The 15,321-nt window shown below is 37.7% G+C and overlaps 1 protein-coding gene across 1 annotated transcript in view; it reads left to right on the top strand.

Annotated features, from left to right (window-relative positions):
• The window catches only part of MCHR2 (melanin concentrating hormone receptor 2), a 177,233-nt gene that overhangs the window by 59,315 nt on the left and 102,597 nt on the right, over positions 1–15,321 (top strand). The window contains exon 3 of the mRNA XM_089665193.1: positions 10,345–10,553. Coding sequence (XP_089521319.1) covers positions 10,372–10,553 — 182 coding nt within the window. The 5' untranslated portion in view covers positions 10,345–10,371. The remainder of the gene's footprint in view (positions 1–10,344; positions 10,554–15,321) is intronic.

Consider the following 15,321-nt stretch of genomic DNA (forward strand, 5'->3'; position numbering starts at 1 on the left):
ATGGAATTCCTAGGTGTCCAGTGGGATAAACGCTCATCCTGTATATGGTGGAATCCATATGTCAGCGATCTCCAGGGGTGCGGTGTGCGCTCAAGGAACAGAAATCACCTTCAGGGCTCAGAAATAAACCCAAAAGAGAGGCTTCCGATAGTGTGATATCTTTTATTGAGGAGTAAATAAACAAATAAAGCACTTACATGGTGCAATACACAATTCCAAAGATGGCCGTCCGTGTCAAGGTGTGGACCATGTGGGTAGTAGTTGTAGATCAAATAGCATCTCACTAACGCGTTTCGTGGCAACTGCACGTTATCAAATTTTTAGCTGTTCCAATTGTTTAAGAGGAGCTCTATTTAAACACAATGGGTCCTCACTTTATTTACTATCAGCTTGGTTCCCAGTAGTGGAGCCACATGCCATGATGGTATCCTGAAAGTATCCCTGGAAGTGTGTTTCAGCCACTCAGGACTATTCTAGATACTTTACAGTGGTATTCTTCACACATGTGCGTGCATTTTTTTTCACTAAATGGACATAATATTATGGCTAATTTGCACTTGATTGTTTTCATAGTATTATGTACTTGTGTGACTTTAAAATTACATAATTGCTATGTAATTTATTGTTGCTTTGAAAAATAACTCATGATGTACTAGCAGCTTTTTATTGTCTTTTCACTGGGAATTATGTCCACAGTTCTTATACAGTATGTGTATAATTTGTTGTGTCCTTGCTTTAATGCAAAAATTAAACAAACAGATGAAAAAAATGAAAAGCAGATTACTAATTTACAAGCTGATTACTGATGTACTGGCTGATTGTGCTACTAAATGAATAACAAGGTTTAATGTTGATAATTGTAAAGTTGTTTACTTAGGGCCAAAAGCATGTATGTATCATATAATCACTGATGAGTAAATCTGAGTGAATCGGTGCAGAAGAATTTGGTCTTTGGGTAGATCATAGGCCTTATAACAGCCTGCAATTCCAATTTGAATGATAAAGCACAGCATAGGTAAACTGGATTTGTAAACTTTTGGAAGCCTTAATATTTTGGTCCTCAAGCCTTAATACATTAACTGTATGCTTAGATGAAAAGTCTCTATTTGTTGTATTTTGTTGCACTAAGAATGTACTGCAAGAGCTCTATTTTCTGTTTTCGTTACATTGGAGAGGTGTATTACCAAGTCCAGCGTTATGCATCTGCCCCCTCTCTTGCTTTGCCATTCTCAAAGCACAGCCTCTATACAAAGTATTATAGCAAGCATAAGTAAGACCTTATTTTGAATATGCAGTTTACTTTTGTACACCAGTTTACAAAAAGGATGTGGTAGAGATGGAAAGATATAGAGAGAGACAACTAAATCAATAAAGGTTAATAAGTGACCTCAGCTTTGAGCAAAGATTACCTAAACTGTATTACCCTATGAGAAGAGGTGATTAAAGGAGGATATGCCAGCATTGTATAACATACCTTAGTGGCCCCAATATAAACTCAGTTGTTCAATTTAAATTAACCACAAATGACACAGGGGTACTGTTTGTAATTGGATGGAAAGACATTTAGCCTCTGTATATGGAAAATAATATTTCTGTAAAAGCACAACATATAATGGCTACTAATATTTGTAATAATTCACAACATACACCAGAAAATTATGCAGCTGTCTTTAAGAATTACAAAGGATTTTTTCTTCCTTTTTCCATACTTTGTAACATGTAAAGTTTTTTGTCTTGCTCTGGATAAACTGCAGGTTAAGGTTAGTTTCTTAGATGAAAGGGGTTAGTGAGACTCAGCAGACAACTGAAGATTGTTCAACTTAGGTGAACATCCTGTTTACAAAGGTATATTTTTATCCAATTTTTCTTTAAAAGGAAAGTCCTGGATGCTTTGTAGGATTATAAAGTCTTTGGAAGGCATCCTCTGACTCATAATCAGATTTTTCCTTGTATGCTTTTTTTATCTGCAGTTGGGAATTTGAAATGTGTGTGATTTGTGATTTCGATTTTGTTTATTATGCAATATGTCTTCAAATAACTTAATCTTGGTTAGTTCTGGTGCTATTGTTATCATACATGTTGTTTTAGCTACTGGCATTTATTAGCACTTTGTATTGTTTTGCTAATAAGAGGCTCTGTGGCCATTACAATTCAGCTACGCATCATGGTCTCTTATTTTGGGTTGTTCTGTGGGACCAATATCTTAGTTATGTAATTTTTTATGAGAGATCTGTCTGTTAGAATAGGAGACCTTTTGATATAAAATGGAAAGATCCCAAGTCTTTCCATGAAAATTTGAGGAAGTGTTGAGGGCAAACTGGGAAATTGTCTAGTGGTCCCAATATTACCAAAGACAAGGACCTCTATTATTTTTAGGACTCTTTCCTTTTAAATGTGTTGCTGCTTTCTATGTAGGCTGTGGTGCCACTGGGTGTCTAACTTGCTTCTGCATGCCTCGCTTAACAGTTGTCCCAATGCATGTTTATAGGATAGCCAGAATGATTTTTTCTGGACCCTCCTGCCCCCTACATCTACTTGGCAACCACAACCAACCAATCAGAAGCAGCAGGTGAATTGTCATTTGTTTATACATAGTTTTTGTTCAAGGGTAAATGGGAGAGAAAATATGTGAAGTTCTGGAACCTATGTGCTTAGCAAGTAAGAATTTACATTTAACCACTTCCCTTCCGACCCATGTACATAAACGGCTAAACGGGAGCAGTGCAGGAGTGGGTGGCCGTTTATAAACATCCTCCCGCTTCCCTGACTGTGCGTGTTCCCTAGGAGCACGTGGCACCGCGATCCGGTGCACGCTGTGTCCAGAGGACACAGCAAAACACCGATCGCTGTATGGGACCTCTGTGTGAGATCATTGCTTACTACTAGTGAAATCTGTGAATGATCACAGAGGTCACATGGTACAAGGCTATTCACAACAGCCTTGTACCATGTGACAAGCTGTTACCAATCACAGCTCTCACAGTATTTCTCAATGGCTGCAAGAATGCAGCCAGAGGGAAGGAGAAATTATTGCTTTCACAGCCTTTATGGTTATAAAAGCAATCAGTGTAAAAAAATGTTAAAAAATCTTTATCACCCCCCACAAGCAGTACAGTGTCACCATGGTGACACTGTACTGTTAGGGTGATAGTATGTTAAAAAAAACATAAATAATAATAATATTAAAAAAAAATGTAAAAACATTTTTTAGTTATAAACTAATTTGGGTTATTTTTTTTTTTACTAAAAAGATAGCTGTATACATTTTGGCCAAGATTTATGAATAAAGATTATTTATTTGCAAAATTTTATAAGAAAAACATTTTTTCAAAATGTTTGGACTTTTTCATTTATATAGCAAAAAAATTAAAATCCCAGTGGTGAATAAATACCACCAAAATAAAGTTTTATCTGTCTCAAAACAATGCTAAAAAATTCATATGAGTACAGTATTGCATGTCACTCAAAGTGTGATATCACTAAAAACTGAAAATTGACCTGGACTGCAAGGGGGTGAAAGTGTCCAGAGTTGAAGTGGTTAAACAGTGAAGATGCTTTACTTGATTTTTTCAAATGCTCCCTACAGATTTAAGAAAACAGCACTCTAGCAAATGAGTTTCACTTCATAAGATGGTAGGTAAATATACAGTTACAGTTCTATTTTTCTCCTCTGAGATCAGCAGTAATCTACTTTGCATCAAATGTACTGAAAACATCCATTGTTAGGACAGGCCATTTTACTTTCTAAAAGGCATTTCAATACAGATATCAATTTTTCCTGTCTTTTTTAGTTATTTCTCCTGTCTTTATTTGCAAAGAGGCTTATACAGCTTTTGCAGTTATATACATGCTGTTTTTCTCTAGTGTGTGCATGTGTGTGTAAATAGATAGATAGTGTATTCATTATATAATGCCATGGATTCAACTTGTTGATGCTAGGGTCAACCCAGTACATGTTTTCTTTATTTTATGTTTTTGTATTGGGAGCTACAATATGGAATACAACACAACAGCAGCAAAATACCTCTTCAAATTATTTTAACATTTTGGATTATATACCAGAAACTTGGGTGGTCTCATCACTCATAATGCTAACAACTGCTGTTGCTCTGGTAATATGGCATTGAATGACTATTTGTACCGTTAAGGTAAAAATTCGGACTCAGAGAACATAGCTGGAAGCTTATAACAAGATGCTCTCTTGCTCATACAGTGCATATATTGCTGCACAGGGCCTCCATGAGATTGTTGCCCAGTACCACATTTGGCAAAAACAAAGCCCTGTGCTTGGTCAACACAGGGCTGTTTTGGTAGATTGTCTTAATTACAAATAGGGCTAGATGTCTAAAGATATTCTTGCTAACTGTGTTGACAAGATTTCATTTTTATACCTATCAGGATTCCGTTACGTTTCCACAGCATATCTTCAAAATAATTGAACATGAGTGACAAATGCATTATGCTATCACTTTGGAGAAGCTGTAACATATGGTAAAAGTATATTAATGTGTCAAGAAACAAATGTGAGCCTTCTGTTACATTGCAAAACCCTGTCAGCAGCTATATACTGAGTGACCTCTGTGTCATAAAATCAGCAGAAGTATCTTGTAATGTATGTATAAGTATATAGCAGCATGGCTCAATTGTTCTTTGCCAACTCGAGTGCAATTGAAATCCCACATATACACTGTTCAGTAAATGTTTGGTTATACTGGCTCAGCTACTTGCACAACAGATATCTTAAGTGCGAAACATTTTCAAGGGGAGGACATAAAAATGTTTACATTTATTTAGTAGTAAAATGTTTACTCTATGCTGAGCCCTTTGTTGCTTTGACACACACTGGGAACAGTAAGGCCTCTTTCACATGGGCGTTCTGTATGTCCGTTTTTCATCTGTCTGTTTATGGATGAAAAATGGACACCCATGTATTTCTATGGACTAGGGATGTAAACGGATTATCATCTGTTTACATCCGTTAAAGTCCGAAATTCATGCCTTTGTCTCTAGTAAGTTGGGCCTAGCTTGACTATGTAAACCATTGAGGATGACTGCCTCCCTGCAAGGTACCCTCACAAAGTTGAGAGTATGTGACCGAGTATGGTTCAGGAGGGAGGGCTGGGTGTTTGCTGCTCTCCTGTTTCTGGTCAGCCAGGCTGTGTGTTTGGCTAAGGTCCTTTTGTTGTTCTTATGTGTACTGTCTCTTGAAGAAAAAAATGGCATGGAAGCCCCCTATAAATTTTAGAAGAGAAAATTAATTTATCTGTAATCATTAGTGGGTATAATCGCCATTCATTTTTCACTACAGTAACAGGAAAATTTGAAGGAGTGGATTGGAAAGTTTTTGTCAAATGAGCGAATTTCTAACAGTGTATGTGGTTTTCATCTAGTAAAGTCCATTCATTCCAAAATCAAATGTAAAAAGCAAACAAAATCTTTCAAATGGCAAACAAATGTTCTGATAATTTTTTTACAAATTTTCCAAAGACTTTTCCTAACAATTTTCATTCAAAATTCTATCCATCTATGGCCAGCTTTATCTTGAGACCTTTCACTGTCCGTCTTTCCAGTAAACAGTTGAGCAATGACTGCGTTGTTTTCACTCCTACACATTGCTTCTGATTTATGTTACTCAGTCTTTCCAGGTTAAACCTTGATACTTTAGTTTACTACAGTTGGAAAAACAATAGTTTTTTTTGATAATCCAAACAAATAAGGGGTCTGTTCCTCATCCAGGGTAGTGGGAAAGGCCTTGCAGATCATTAATTTTTGCTCCTGGGTCAGCTGTGCTTTTACAATATACAATACAAACAAGGCCATTTAAAGAGTAATTCCACATTTGTTGAGAAAAAATATGGTGATCTGTGTACATTGCAAGGACTTTAAAAAACTTTGTTGCAGATCCCTATCTTTTGTTATGCTGGAGAAAAAACTGTCCACGTGCAGGGTGAATCTGTATGGGAGTGGTTTTGTAATTATTAATCAGCTGCTGGACCTATGGTGCTCTAATGAGGAAAATTGCAACATCTGCATCCCTTTAGACATATTTTCCCTTTGAGAGAATCTCACCAAAAATGCCATTTTGTTGTAGGGGATGCTCAAAATCAAATTTGTATCTTAGTGCAGAATCCTGTGAAAGTCTGTTAGCCAATCCCACCAGCAGGAAATGGCATGCCTGGGGGGCATGCCTGTACACAATCTGTGTAAAAAACACCTCCAGATTGCCATATTGCAATTCATTTTACAAGGATTACAGCATTGCAGTTTGAAATAGAAAGGTAATTTTTAAAACCATTCAATAACAATATGACTAGTGTCGCAATTGTTTAAACTATATTATTTTTTTATTTGCTCATTTTTTTTCCCATCAAAGTGGAGTAACCATTTTACTACAGCCTCAGCAAAGAGTATCACTCAGTATTTTAGTGTTATCTCAAAATGCTACATATATGCTTGCTCTGTATATGATCTATTTGGGGTTTAATTGTGAATGCATTATTTTAGTTTTGAAATAATACTGAAATACTGAAATTCTACAAACACTACTGAGCGAATGTATGTGCATCTTTTATATACCATTTGAAATGAACTATTACACAATTGCAAAAATTACATAAATGAACTATTACAAAATTGTCCAAACAGTGCAGATTGGTTTTACAGAAATAAAGCCCAAAGCAGTGAGTATGTAATAATGTTGTAGAAAAATAACAGGGGTACACATAATACAAGAGGGGGTGTTTTGGCAAATTTACTACAGTAAACTGGAAAAGGGACAGAGGCTTATAAGCAATTGATGACCAAATGACACTTCTAAGGAGCAGTTAATATTTCCAAAAAAGTTTGCAGTTAGAAAGTAGTATAAAGAAAACTTATAGTTCTCATCTTGGCAAGCACAATATCCAAAATATTACAACCAGTCCCAAAGAGACCACATCCCATATACAGTATATATGAAGCTAGACAGGAAAACAATGAAAATCATAATTACAATACTCCAAATCATATCATTAAAACATCACTTTTTATTTGACTGAATATACAAACACATACAAAATGCATATTCTCAAACAAGATACAGAGAAATGGTATGTTAAGACATCACAAATGTATGCATCGAAACAGATTACCCTTTAAACATCCAATGAAGAAAATTTATATGGCGGCGACATTTTGTAATGTTTCTCAGACCTTAGTCTGTTTCTTCATAACAGTTTGGGGACACATCTGAGCATAATATACAAATGACATTAGAAAACATACTGTATATTTATTATAACAAATATAATTTAGTATCATAACTTGTCACTTATAGCGTCATGTGTCAGCATCCATATGTCACAAGAAAGACTGTAGGGGATATAAAAAGCAGTGCTAAAATCTGTCACAAATATCCAGAAATAATCATATAACATCCTTAGGCCAGATTCATCCCAAGGTCATATAGTACAGTATATCAAAATAATTAAATGTACCTTTGTAAATAAAATGATATAAGAAAATATTATTGTAGAAAATTGCCATGGTAACACAAAGAATTATGTGGTCGTCATATACAGAGATATTGAAGCAAGGGGAAAACTGGCATCGACTGTAGGAAATACAAAAACAAAATATATTTATATGAGTTATATGTGAGTTTATATAAACAATAAATAAATATCACTATGACAGTTATGTATAAATACAGTACCTCCAATTTAAAAATCCAAAAAGTGGGAAAATTAATGTATGGAGTCAGAATCCAAATCCAATGGTACTGGATAACAAATGGCATCCAGATTTTAATTCTCCCAAAGGTACAGATATTTCTATAAAAAAGTACAGTATATCACATAAAGTTTATATTTAAATCATCTCAGGTAGATGAATATCAAATGTAATTTAAATGTTTGTATTGTGTAGTATTCCTCAAATTCAGTATGTCACCAGCAACAGTGCCAATGTTTGAAGGCATCATTGATACATTGTCCCTGTCTCTGATAAGATGCAGAGTTGAGTTGCAGGACACAGTGTGGCACCACCGGTTCCTTGAGTGTGCTCCATCTTACATCCTTCTCAGCATCAGCAAATTTACCCAGTGAGCCGTAAAAGAGATGTAACTTTCCTGCCCATGTTTTCTGTGGTTTGTCTATGTTATGTTTGCCTGTGGTCTTGTGGACTTTGCCACTGACTGTGTACTCGAGTGATACAGGGACATTAGCTTCTACTTGCCGGGAAAGGTCAAGGATGGCCTTATGCATGAAAAGGTCAACTAGGTACCTGTCACTGTGGTGCAGTTCATGCCACAAAGTTGTGAAAGGGGGCAGATTCCACTAGCTGGAACAGTAGTAAAGTCAGCAATTTTGCCAAGCTGGCATTGAGATGCTGACTAAAGAAGTGACTTATACAAATAAAAGTGATGTCTTTATGATATTATTCAGGGTTTGTCTAGCTATGGTTTTGGAACATCTAAAAAGTACAGATTTTCAGTGTTTTCTTGTTTTGCTTACTACAGACTTTCATTGTTTCTATGTGTAGAAATCAGTGTGCTTGTAATATTGGCAGAGTGCTACCATGCATAAGACACAGGAATTTGATTGATTCTGTTCATAAGGTTTTCAGTACTACTGTGTTCAATCTGTCACATACCACTAGGCATTTGAGCTTTGGGAGAAAATGTCTTGCTGCTTGAAGCAATTAGTTTCAAAATTTTAATTTTCCAGTACAAAAATAAAAATGTGATTTTGCCTGGTTCTAATGGGCAATACATTTCCGTTTGCTAGTACTCTTTTCATACATACCACTCTCCTCTAGTTCTCTTCCCTTGTGGATCACACATGCCTGCAGCACGAGGGACATTTAGGTGTTATCCAACAGTATCCAACCATCACATACACTGCTCCTTCCCTCAAAACCCCTGACTATCAACAAAACATGTGTGCTAGGCAGTTTTATCTTTGATTTATTTTAAACCTTTCAATACAATAGGTAGTTTGTGCTTTGAAGAGTTATTCTGTTCAGAGTGTTTGGTGAGAAGGCTTTATGTTTTTTTTGTGTTTTTTTTTATATGGCTTCATAGGGTTTTCCTGCAGTGTTTTCTTTCTGCCCTGATAATGAGAGGAATTAATTATTTGAACAAAGCAGTGTTTTCATAGCAAATATCAGCTCTCATATTACAGCATGCACCAACTGGGAGGTTTTTTACATGCAAACCCCAGCACACATCCCTGCATCTACAACCTCCCACAGATGGGCATACATGTGTGCACACTCTTGCTGATACAGAAGAAGGTACACATGAACAACCATGAGTGCACATCAACTGTGTAAAAGCATTGGGTGTAGATCTATTATGGAATGTGAGAATGCAATGTTGATTAGGATGTAAATGAAGGTCCTTTAATCATTAAGGCCCCTTTCACACTGATGGTCCAAACGGGTCCACCTGTCAGTTTTTCAGGTGGTCTGGACCATCCATAGACCTCTATGGACCGTCGGGTGTCAGCGGACAAGTGTTCACTGACACCTGCCGGCATCCAATTTAAACCTGTACATCAAAAACAGATGGATGGAGATCCATTCCCCATCTGTCTGGCAGATTGGATGGGATGGCTGTTGGGTAGACATAGACAGGTGGTCCGTTTCCATCCAATCCCATAGAAGACACCGGTCTGTGTCTGCTCTATAGCAGTGGAGAAGACACAGACCTGTCATCCACCTGCTCAGTGAGGATCAGAGGAGAGTAGGTGGATCCACTGATGGGTCCACCCCATCTGAAAGGGGCCTTAAGCTTAACTTTGATAGATATAAAAGACAGAAATTAATTCAGTTCTGTAGCTGAATTTGACTTGTTATCAGCCCCTTGCAGTCCCTTTACAACAGAGTGTGAGAGGAAGAAGCACAAGGTACCAGTCAGGTATTGTGCTGACGAAGAGAATGCTGCTAGGAGGAGAAATTAGAATGAGGATAGATAAGTTGATCAGAGTACTGCTTCTCCTTCAATGTCCAATTACAGGCTGGGTGTAGGTCCATGAGAGGCTGGGCTCAGCCTGTTCTCAACGGAAGTAGGTTGATTAATGCCACTAAATCACCATTAAATCCAGAAGACTGAGAACATATAGTGGAAAAAAACCACTGTAGGGGACTGCATCAGGATTGAAGATGTGTATTGCAGCAAAAGCTGATTTTAGTATTTTATCTTTTAGTAGGCTATTTTTTTCCTGGCTGTTGTTCTAAATTAAGGTTTTAAATGGCTTTACTTACCACTTTGCATTGGAGTGTTCTTTTATACTGGTGACTAGTGTAGCGCATTAAATAAAAGGTAACCAAGGACGAACTAAATACATAATTTTTTTTTTGCAGACTAACAAAAAAAAGAAGAGCATAACAATGAATAAAATTCAAATCACTTCCTGGAATAATACCGATGACCTACTCAATAAATCATGGAGTATGAGGAATGAAAACCATCTCATTAATACAGCAGAAACAGTTATTCTTCCATCTTTTATTGGAATTATCTGCTCCACTGGATTAGTTGGAAATATCCTAGTGTTGGTCACTATTATAAGGTATGGAGCATTGAGTGCCATGTTTAGTATTTATAGAAAAATTTTTGTTTTAGATTTTGCATGATAGATATTACGATTTTCAGAGAATTGTATGAGCAGAACTGTGTAGATTTTTTCCACTTAACCACACAAATTATTTACTTAATTTTCACATAGTATGCCAGAAATATAATTCCATTTTGGTCATGAGCTTGGATGTGAGCTGACCAAATTATGAGGACACAGATGTGATTTGGAACTATTGAGCAGATATATGTAATTGTTTGGCAAACCACACTAAGCAGCTCACACAATTTTTTCACCTTTCAGCACCTGCCACAACCCTTTCCCCTTGAATTCACTCATGTTGCTTTAAAAATTCTTCACTTCATAGCATCCCTGTGTCTCTCTGTTTATCTGTCCACTTTTTTACCTTATTACAAAAAAAACTGTACTATTTTGGCAGGTATCTTGCTCACATTCGTATGTGATACTACCTTCAGAATAAGAAGTGTATCTTGTGTGACATCACAATTATATAAAAATTGCCTTATTGTCACGTACCTGGTAAACGTTGAGTTAACGAGAGGGCTTCCCTTTACACCTCCTGTCTTGCTTGCCCCTCAAGGTTAATGACAGGGTATGACAGGACACAGAGTGGCACGTGTGACTGTAAAGAGTCCTGGCCAGAAGAAAGTTTGGATCATACAGATGAGATTGAGCAGGAACTTGTGAGGAATGTAATCACAGGAACTTGTAGATCATGAAGCATAGCAGAATATATTGTTGAGTAACATATACAGGATGTCATAACAGGAACTTGTGGAGACAAACCCATGGCCAGGCCAGCAGAAGTTGGCACCAACTGGTCAGTGGAGATGCAGATTTAAGAGACAAGGGAAGACATAAAAGCAAATCCAGGGTCAGTACCACACGTACAGGAAATGGTACCAAGATAATAGGCAAAAGGAAAAGTCAGATTACAACTTGGAGTTCAGGTTGCAGAAAGATCAAAATCAAACAAAGACAGCAAACTGGGTCAAACATTGGAAGAATCAGCAAGCAAGGTCTGATAATAGGTCACAGGAGCTGATGATCACTTAGCAATTATCTTTTTACCTTCATTGCCAGACAGTAACATAAACTCTCTGCTGTGGAGCAAAAAAATGAAACACAGTCAAAGAATTATAGCCTAAATAGGCCACAAGGTCCCCTTCCATCAGAAGATCATATGACCAGAGTGTAACCCCAATAGGATCCTTCCTCAGAACAGCAAGTAGACAATCAAGAGTACATTACTTGGTGACATGTAGACCAACTCAATTACTTATGAATCAATGGGAAAGTTTCATCCTGCAGTAGACGAGTTCGCAACCAGCACTGCCAAACCTTATCAAATTTCCTTGGGCATCCCTAATGTAAGTATGTGGTCTTGTATAAGGGCAAGGATTTATTAATTATACCTTTCCAAAATGACAGAGATGTTAATTATACTTTTCCAAAACAACAGTGGTGCACTTAGCAATTATCTTGAGCTCTGCAGTGCTTTAAATGGGCCAGTAGGCACCAAAGTCAATGCAAGAGTGCATGTTATTATGCACATGCATCGGCACACAAGCGCAGATGCATGCATGCCCCTGATCCTTACTTGTTATCCTATTTACTGTTTTTTAAGCAAGGCAGAGGAGGTTTAATGCTTCCAGAAATAACATAATCCTTACAGCTCTCATGGGAAATTCAGTTATAAATGTCTTGTCAAGATAGCACCTTTGCTGGCAACTGTCTCGGTGGCATATTCACAGGCAACAACACTTTTACTATACTGTGCTGGGTACCTAAAGTAGATGGACCCGAGAGGTGTAAGCCAATAGCAAGTTCCTAGGAGATCAGAGCACTTTGAAAGCACAGAAGGAAACTGTAACTGTAGAATGTAGCTCACCAAGGTACTTGAGGACAGTGCCAAAAGAAAGCAGGTGGTGTGGAACCCCCTAAGCAGGGGCGGACTGACCATTTGGAAACTCGGGCACTGCCTGAGGGCCTGGGGTCAGTAGGGGGCCCCATGAGATGCCCCTGGTACCTTTTTCATAGGCTTTTTTGAGTTTGGGCAAGGACACAGGGGCCCCATGATCCCCTATTGCCCGGAGGCCCCATGAGTTGTCAGTCCGCCCATGCCCCTAAGGCATGAAGTCTAAGGGCAAATTGGTATCCACTGTGTTCACCCTGCTCTAGGCATAATGGACAGCAAGGTATGCAGATGAAGAGCTCACCACATGGGTCAGACTGAAGATTGGGGGGACTATGGATCACACTGAATTAGGCAGAAAATGGCAAGACTAGATGGCAAATGCAGAAAACCAGGATATTCACTAGAGGTCAGGGTTGGCAGCAGACATGCATAACCAAGAACAAATCAATGGTCTGTGCAGACAGCGGACAAGGATCAACAGGATACAAAGCTAAAGGTTGGCATGATGTCTACATCATGGGTACAGGTGAGGGTTACTAGTAGAACCCATTACTGAGAAACCATGCATGGCAGCTAGCCATAAGAAGTATTGCTTGGGCAGTGTGCTCAGACCTGTACACTCTATCATAAAATAAAATGACAAACCATGTGCTTGAAGCATCTGTCATTTATTCCTACTCTGTTTCATCCAAACATAAACCGTGAAAATTAAACAGGAATATACTTGGGTGGATTTACTGAAGGCAAATAGACTGCTCTTCACAAGTGCAGTTGCACTCTTTTTTCTTAGTAAATGTAAATGCAGTAAAGCATTCTGGCTTGCACATGAGCGCATAATGGAAATCAGCAGAGCTTTACCACAATTACTAAATTCTGGGGAAAATGAGTGCAACTGTACTTGCAGTTTGCAAGTGAATTTGAAAACTGCACAGTCTATTTGCCTTTAGCAAATCAACCCCAATATGTAGCCTGAGTGATGCATTGATGATACTTTACAAAATGTTGACTCTCTACATAAATTTGCATCCCAAAACAAAAATCTGTATAAATTGCTTGCTGAATGACACATTTTACTGAAGTTATCAAATACTGTAGACATGGCTTGGAACCCAGTATCATTCCATATGCTGTACATTGCGATGAATATATATGAGTGAAGTGCTAATCTAAACTTGTAAAGTACATTAAATTATGATATTTAAAGAACAAACGGCAGGCGGATTTCACCAGGTGCTAACAATATGTGAGAAATGCTGGTCAGCTCCAAGTTGTGCTGCCACCAATATGTGATAATAGCACTATCAGTTTCACCCATCACAGAGATTTTGCAGCTCATGTTACCATCTAAGTGGCCACAGACTAGGAGTGAGAAACACTGGGGTCGGTTAACTACATAGTTAATCTCTTACACACCATCACAGCTGCCAACTTCTGTTTTTATGAAAAACATGAATTGTTTACAATATCTGCATTAAAAATTCAGATTTTTAGGAAGTATCTGTAATATACACTTACACCAGACAAGAAATCCACCATTCAAAAGATTAACAATAAAGTGCAAGTAAATTATTTACAGAAAAAGGATATTACAAAATAGACAAGAATGGCAACATAAAAAAATACAAGGGAATTGAGCGGAGCCGTGACATCATGCTGCTACCAGGAAGTGTGCAGGTGGCCATTTTCTTGGTGGTTTTCAAAGTCTGGTATGCCAGTATTTTTTATACAAAGGACTTTGGAAATGTGTTGTATATTTATTTACTAATTAACTTTTTGAGGGCCAATTCCCACTATAGCAGAGAGTTGTGTTTTTCTTCATAAGTGCAAGTGCACCCTGAAAAGAATGCTTTTCTATGTGCTCTGTTCACACTTCCCTACAACTGTCACTTAGGGTGCCTAAATGCACAAAAAAAACCTGCAGCAGGTAGAATCTGACAGTCAGTGTGGAAGGGGGAGGCAATTGCAAGCACATGGCTATTAGCTGCTTTCATGGAGAGCTATACAGGTGCTTGTAATTGCCCCTCCCCCATCACACTGATCACCCTCAACTGTCAGATTCCTCCTGCTCTCTGGGTCCCCCTTATGCTCCCCTGCTCCCCTCATCCCTCTGCAGTGCTGGTGATTTCCCCTTTCTCCTTCTTCTTCCACCAGCTGCTACACGGGATGTGTCAGGATGGAGAGCAGGGAACATGAACAAAATCAGTGATTGGTACTGAAATTGTAAGCTATAAATGTAAACTTTCCAACATATTTTCCAAAGTAGCATCCGGTCCATCAGTAATCTAAAAAACATAAACGTTCACACAATGTTTCGAGAGATTGCTTTTATTTGTTATTATTTAACTATTTTTAACTTTCTCCCTGATAATAAGCAATAAATATATCATTCAACAGCTTCTTGTCACCCCGTGATTGCTTCCCCACCCCTATAAGATAGCATCTCCCTGTGTGCTTATTAGATGCAACAGGTTCTACATCTATGCTGCTAAACACCTTATAAACTAAGACAAAAATGTATTTTTTTATACTCAAAATCAGTTTGCTGGGTAGTGCTACCATAACAGTGAATGCATATAAAATCTTCAGGAACTAACCAAACCAATAATAACAATATAAATCAATTCACAAAAACAAATCTAATTTTCCAAATGTCTCTACCTCTCATGTTAAAGAAGGGAACGGTGAAGCTTCCATCTGCTTTACTCAGCTTTTCCCTGCCTAGTTTACCCTTTACTATAACATAATGCATATAAATCATGGGCCTATTGCAAGATTCTTTTGGTATTAATGTTAGAGAATATCCTCAAAATCACAAGTAAAAGC

Source organism: Staurois parvus, unplaced genomic scaffold (genome assembly GCF_062004578.1).
Source record: "Staurois parvus isolate SC_StPar_1 unplaced genomic scaffold, SC_StPar_1.0 ptg000048l, whole genome shotgun sequence".
Lineage (NCBI taxonomy): Eukaryota > Metazoa > Chordata > Amphibia > Anura > Ranidae > Staurois > Staurois parvus.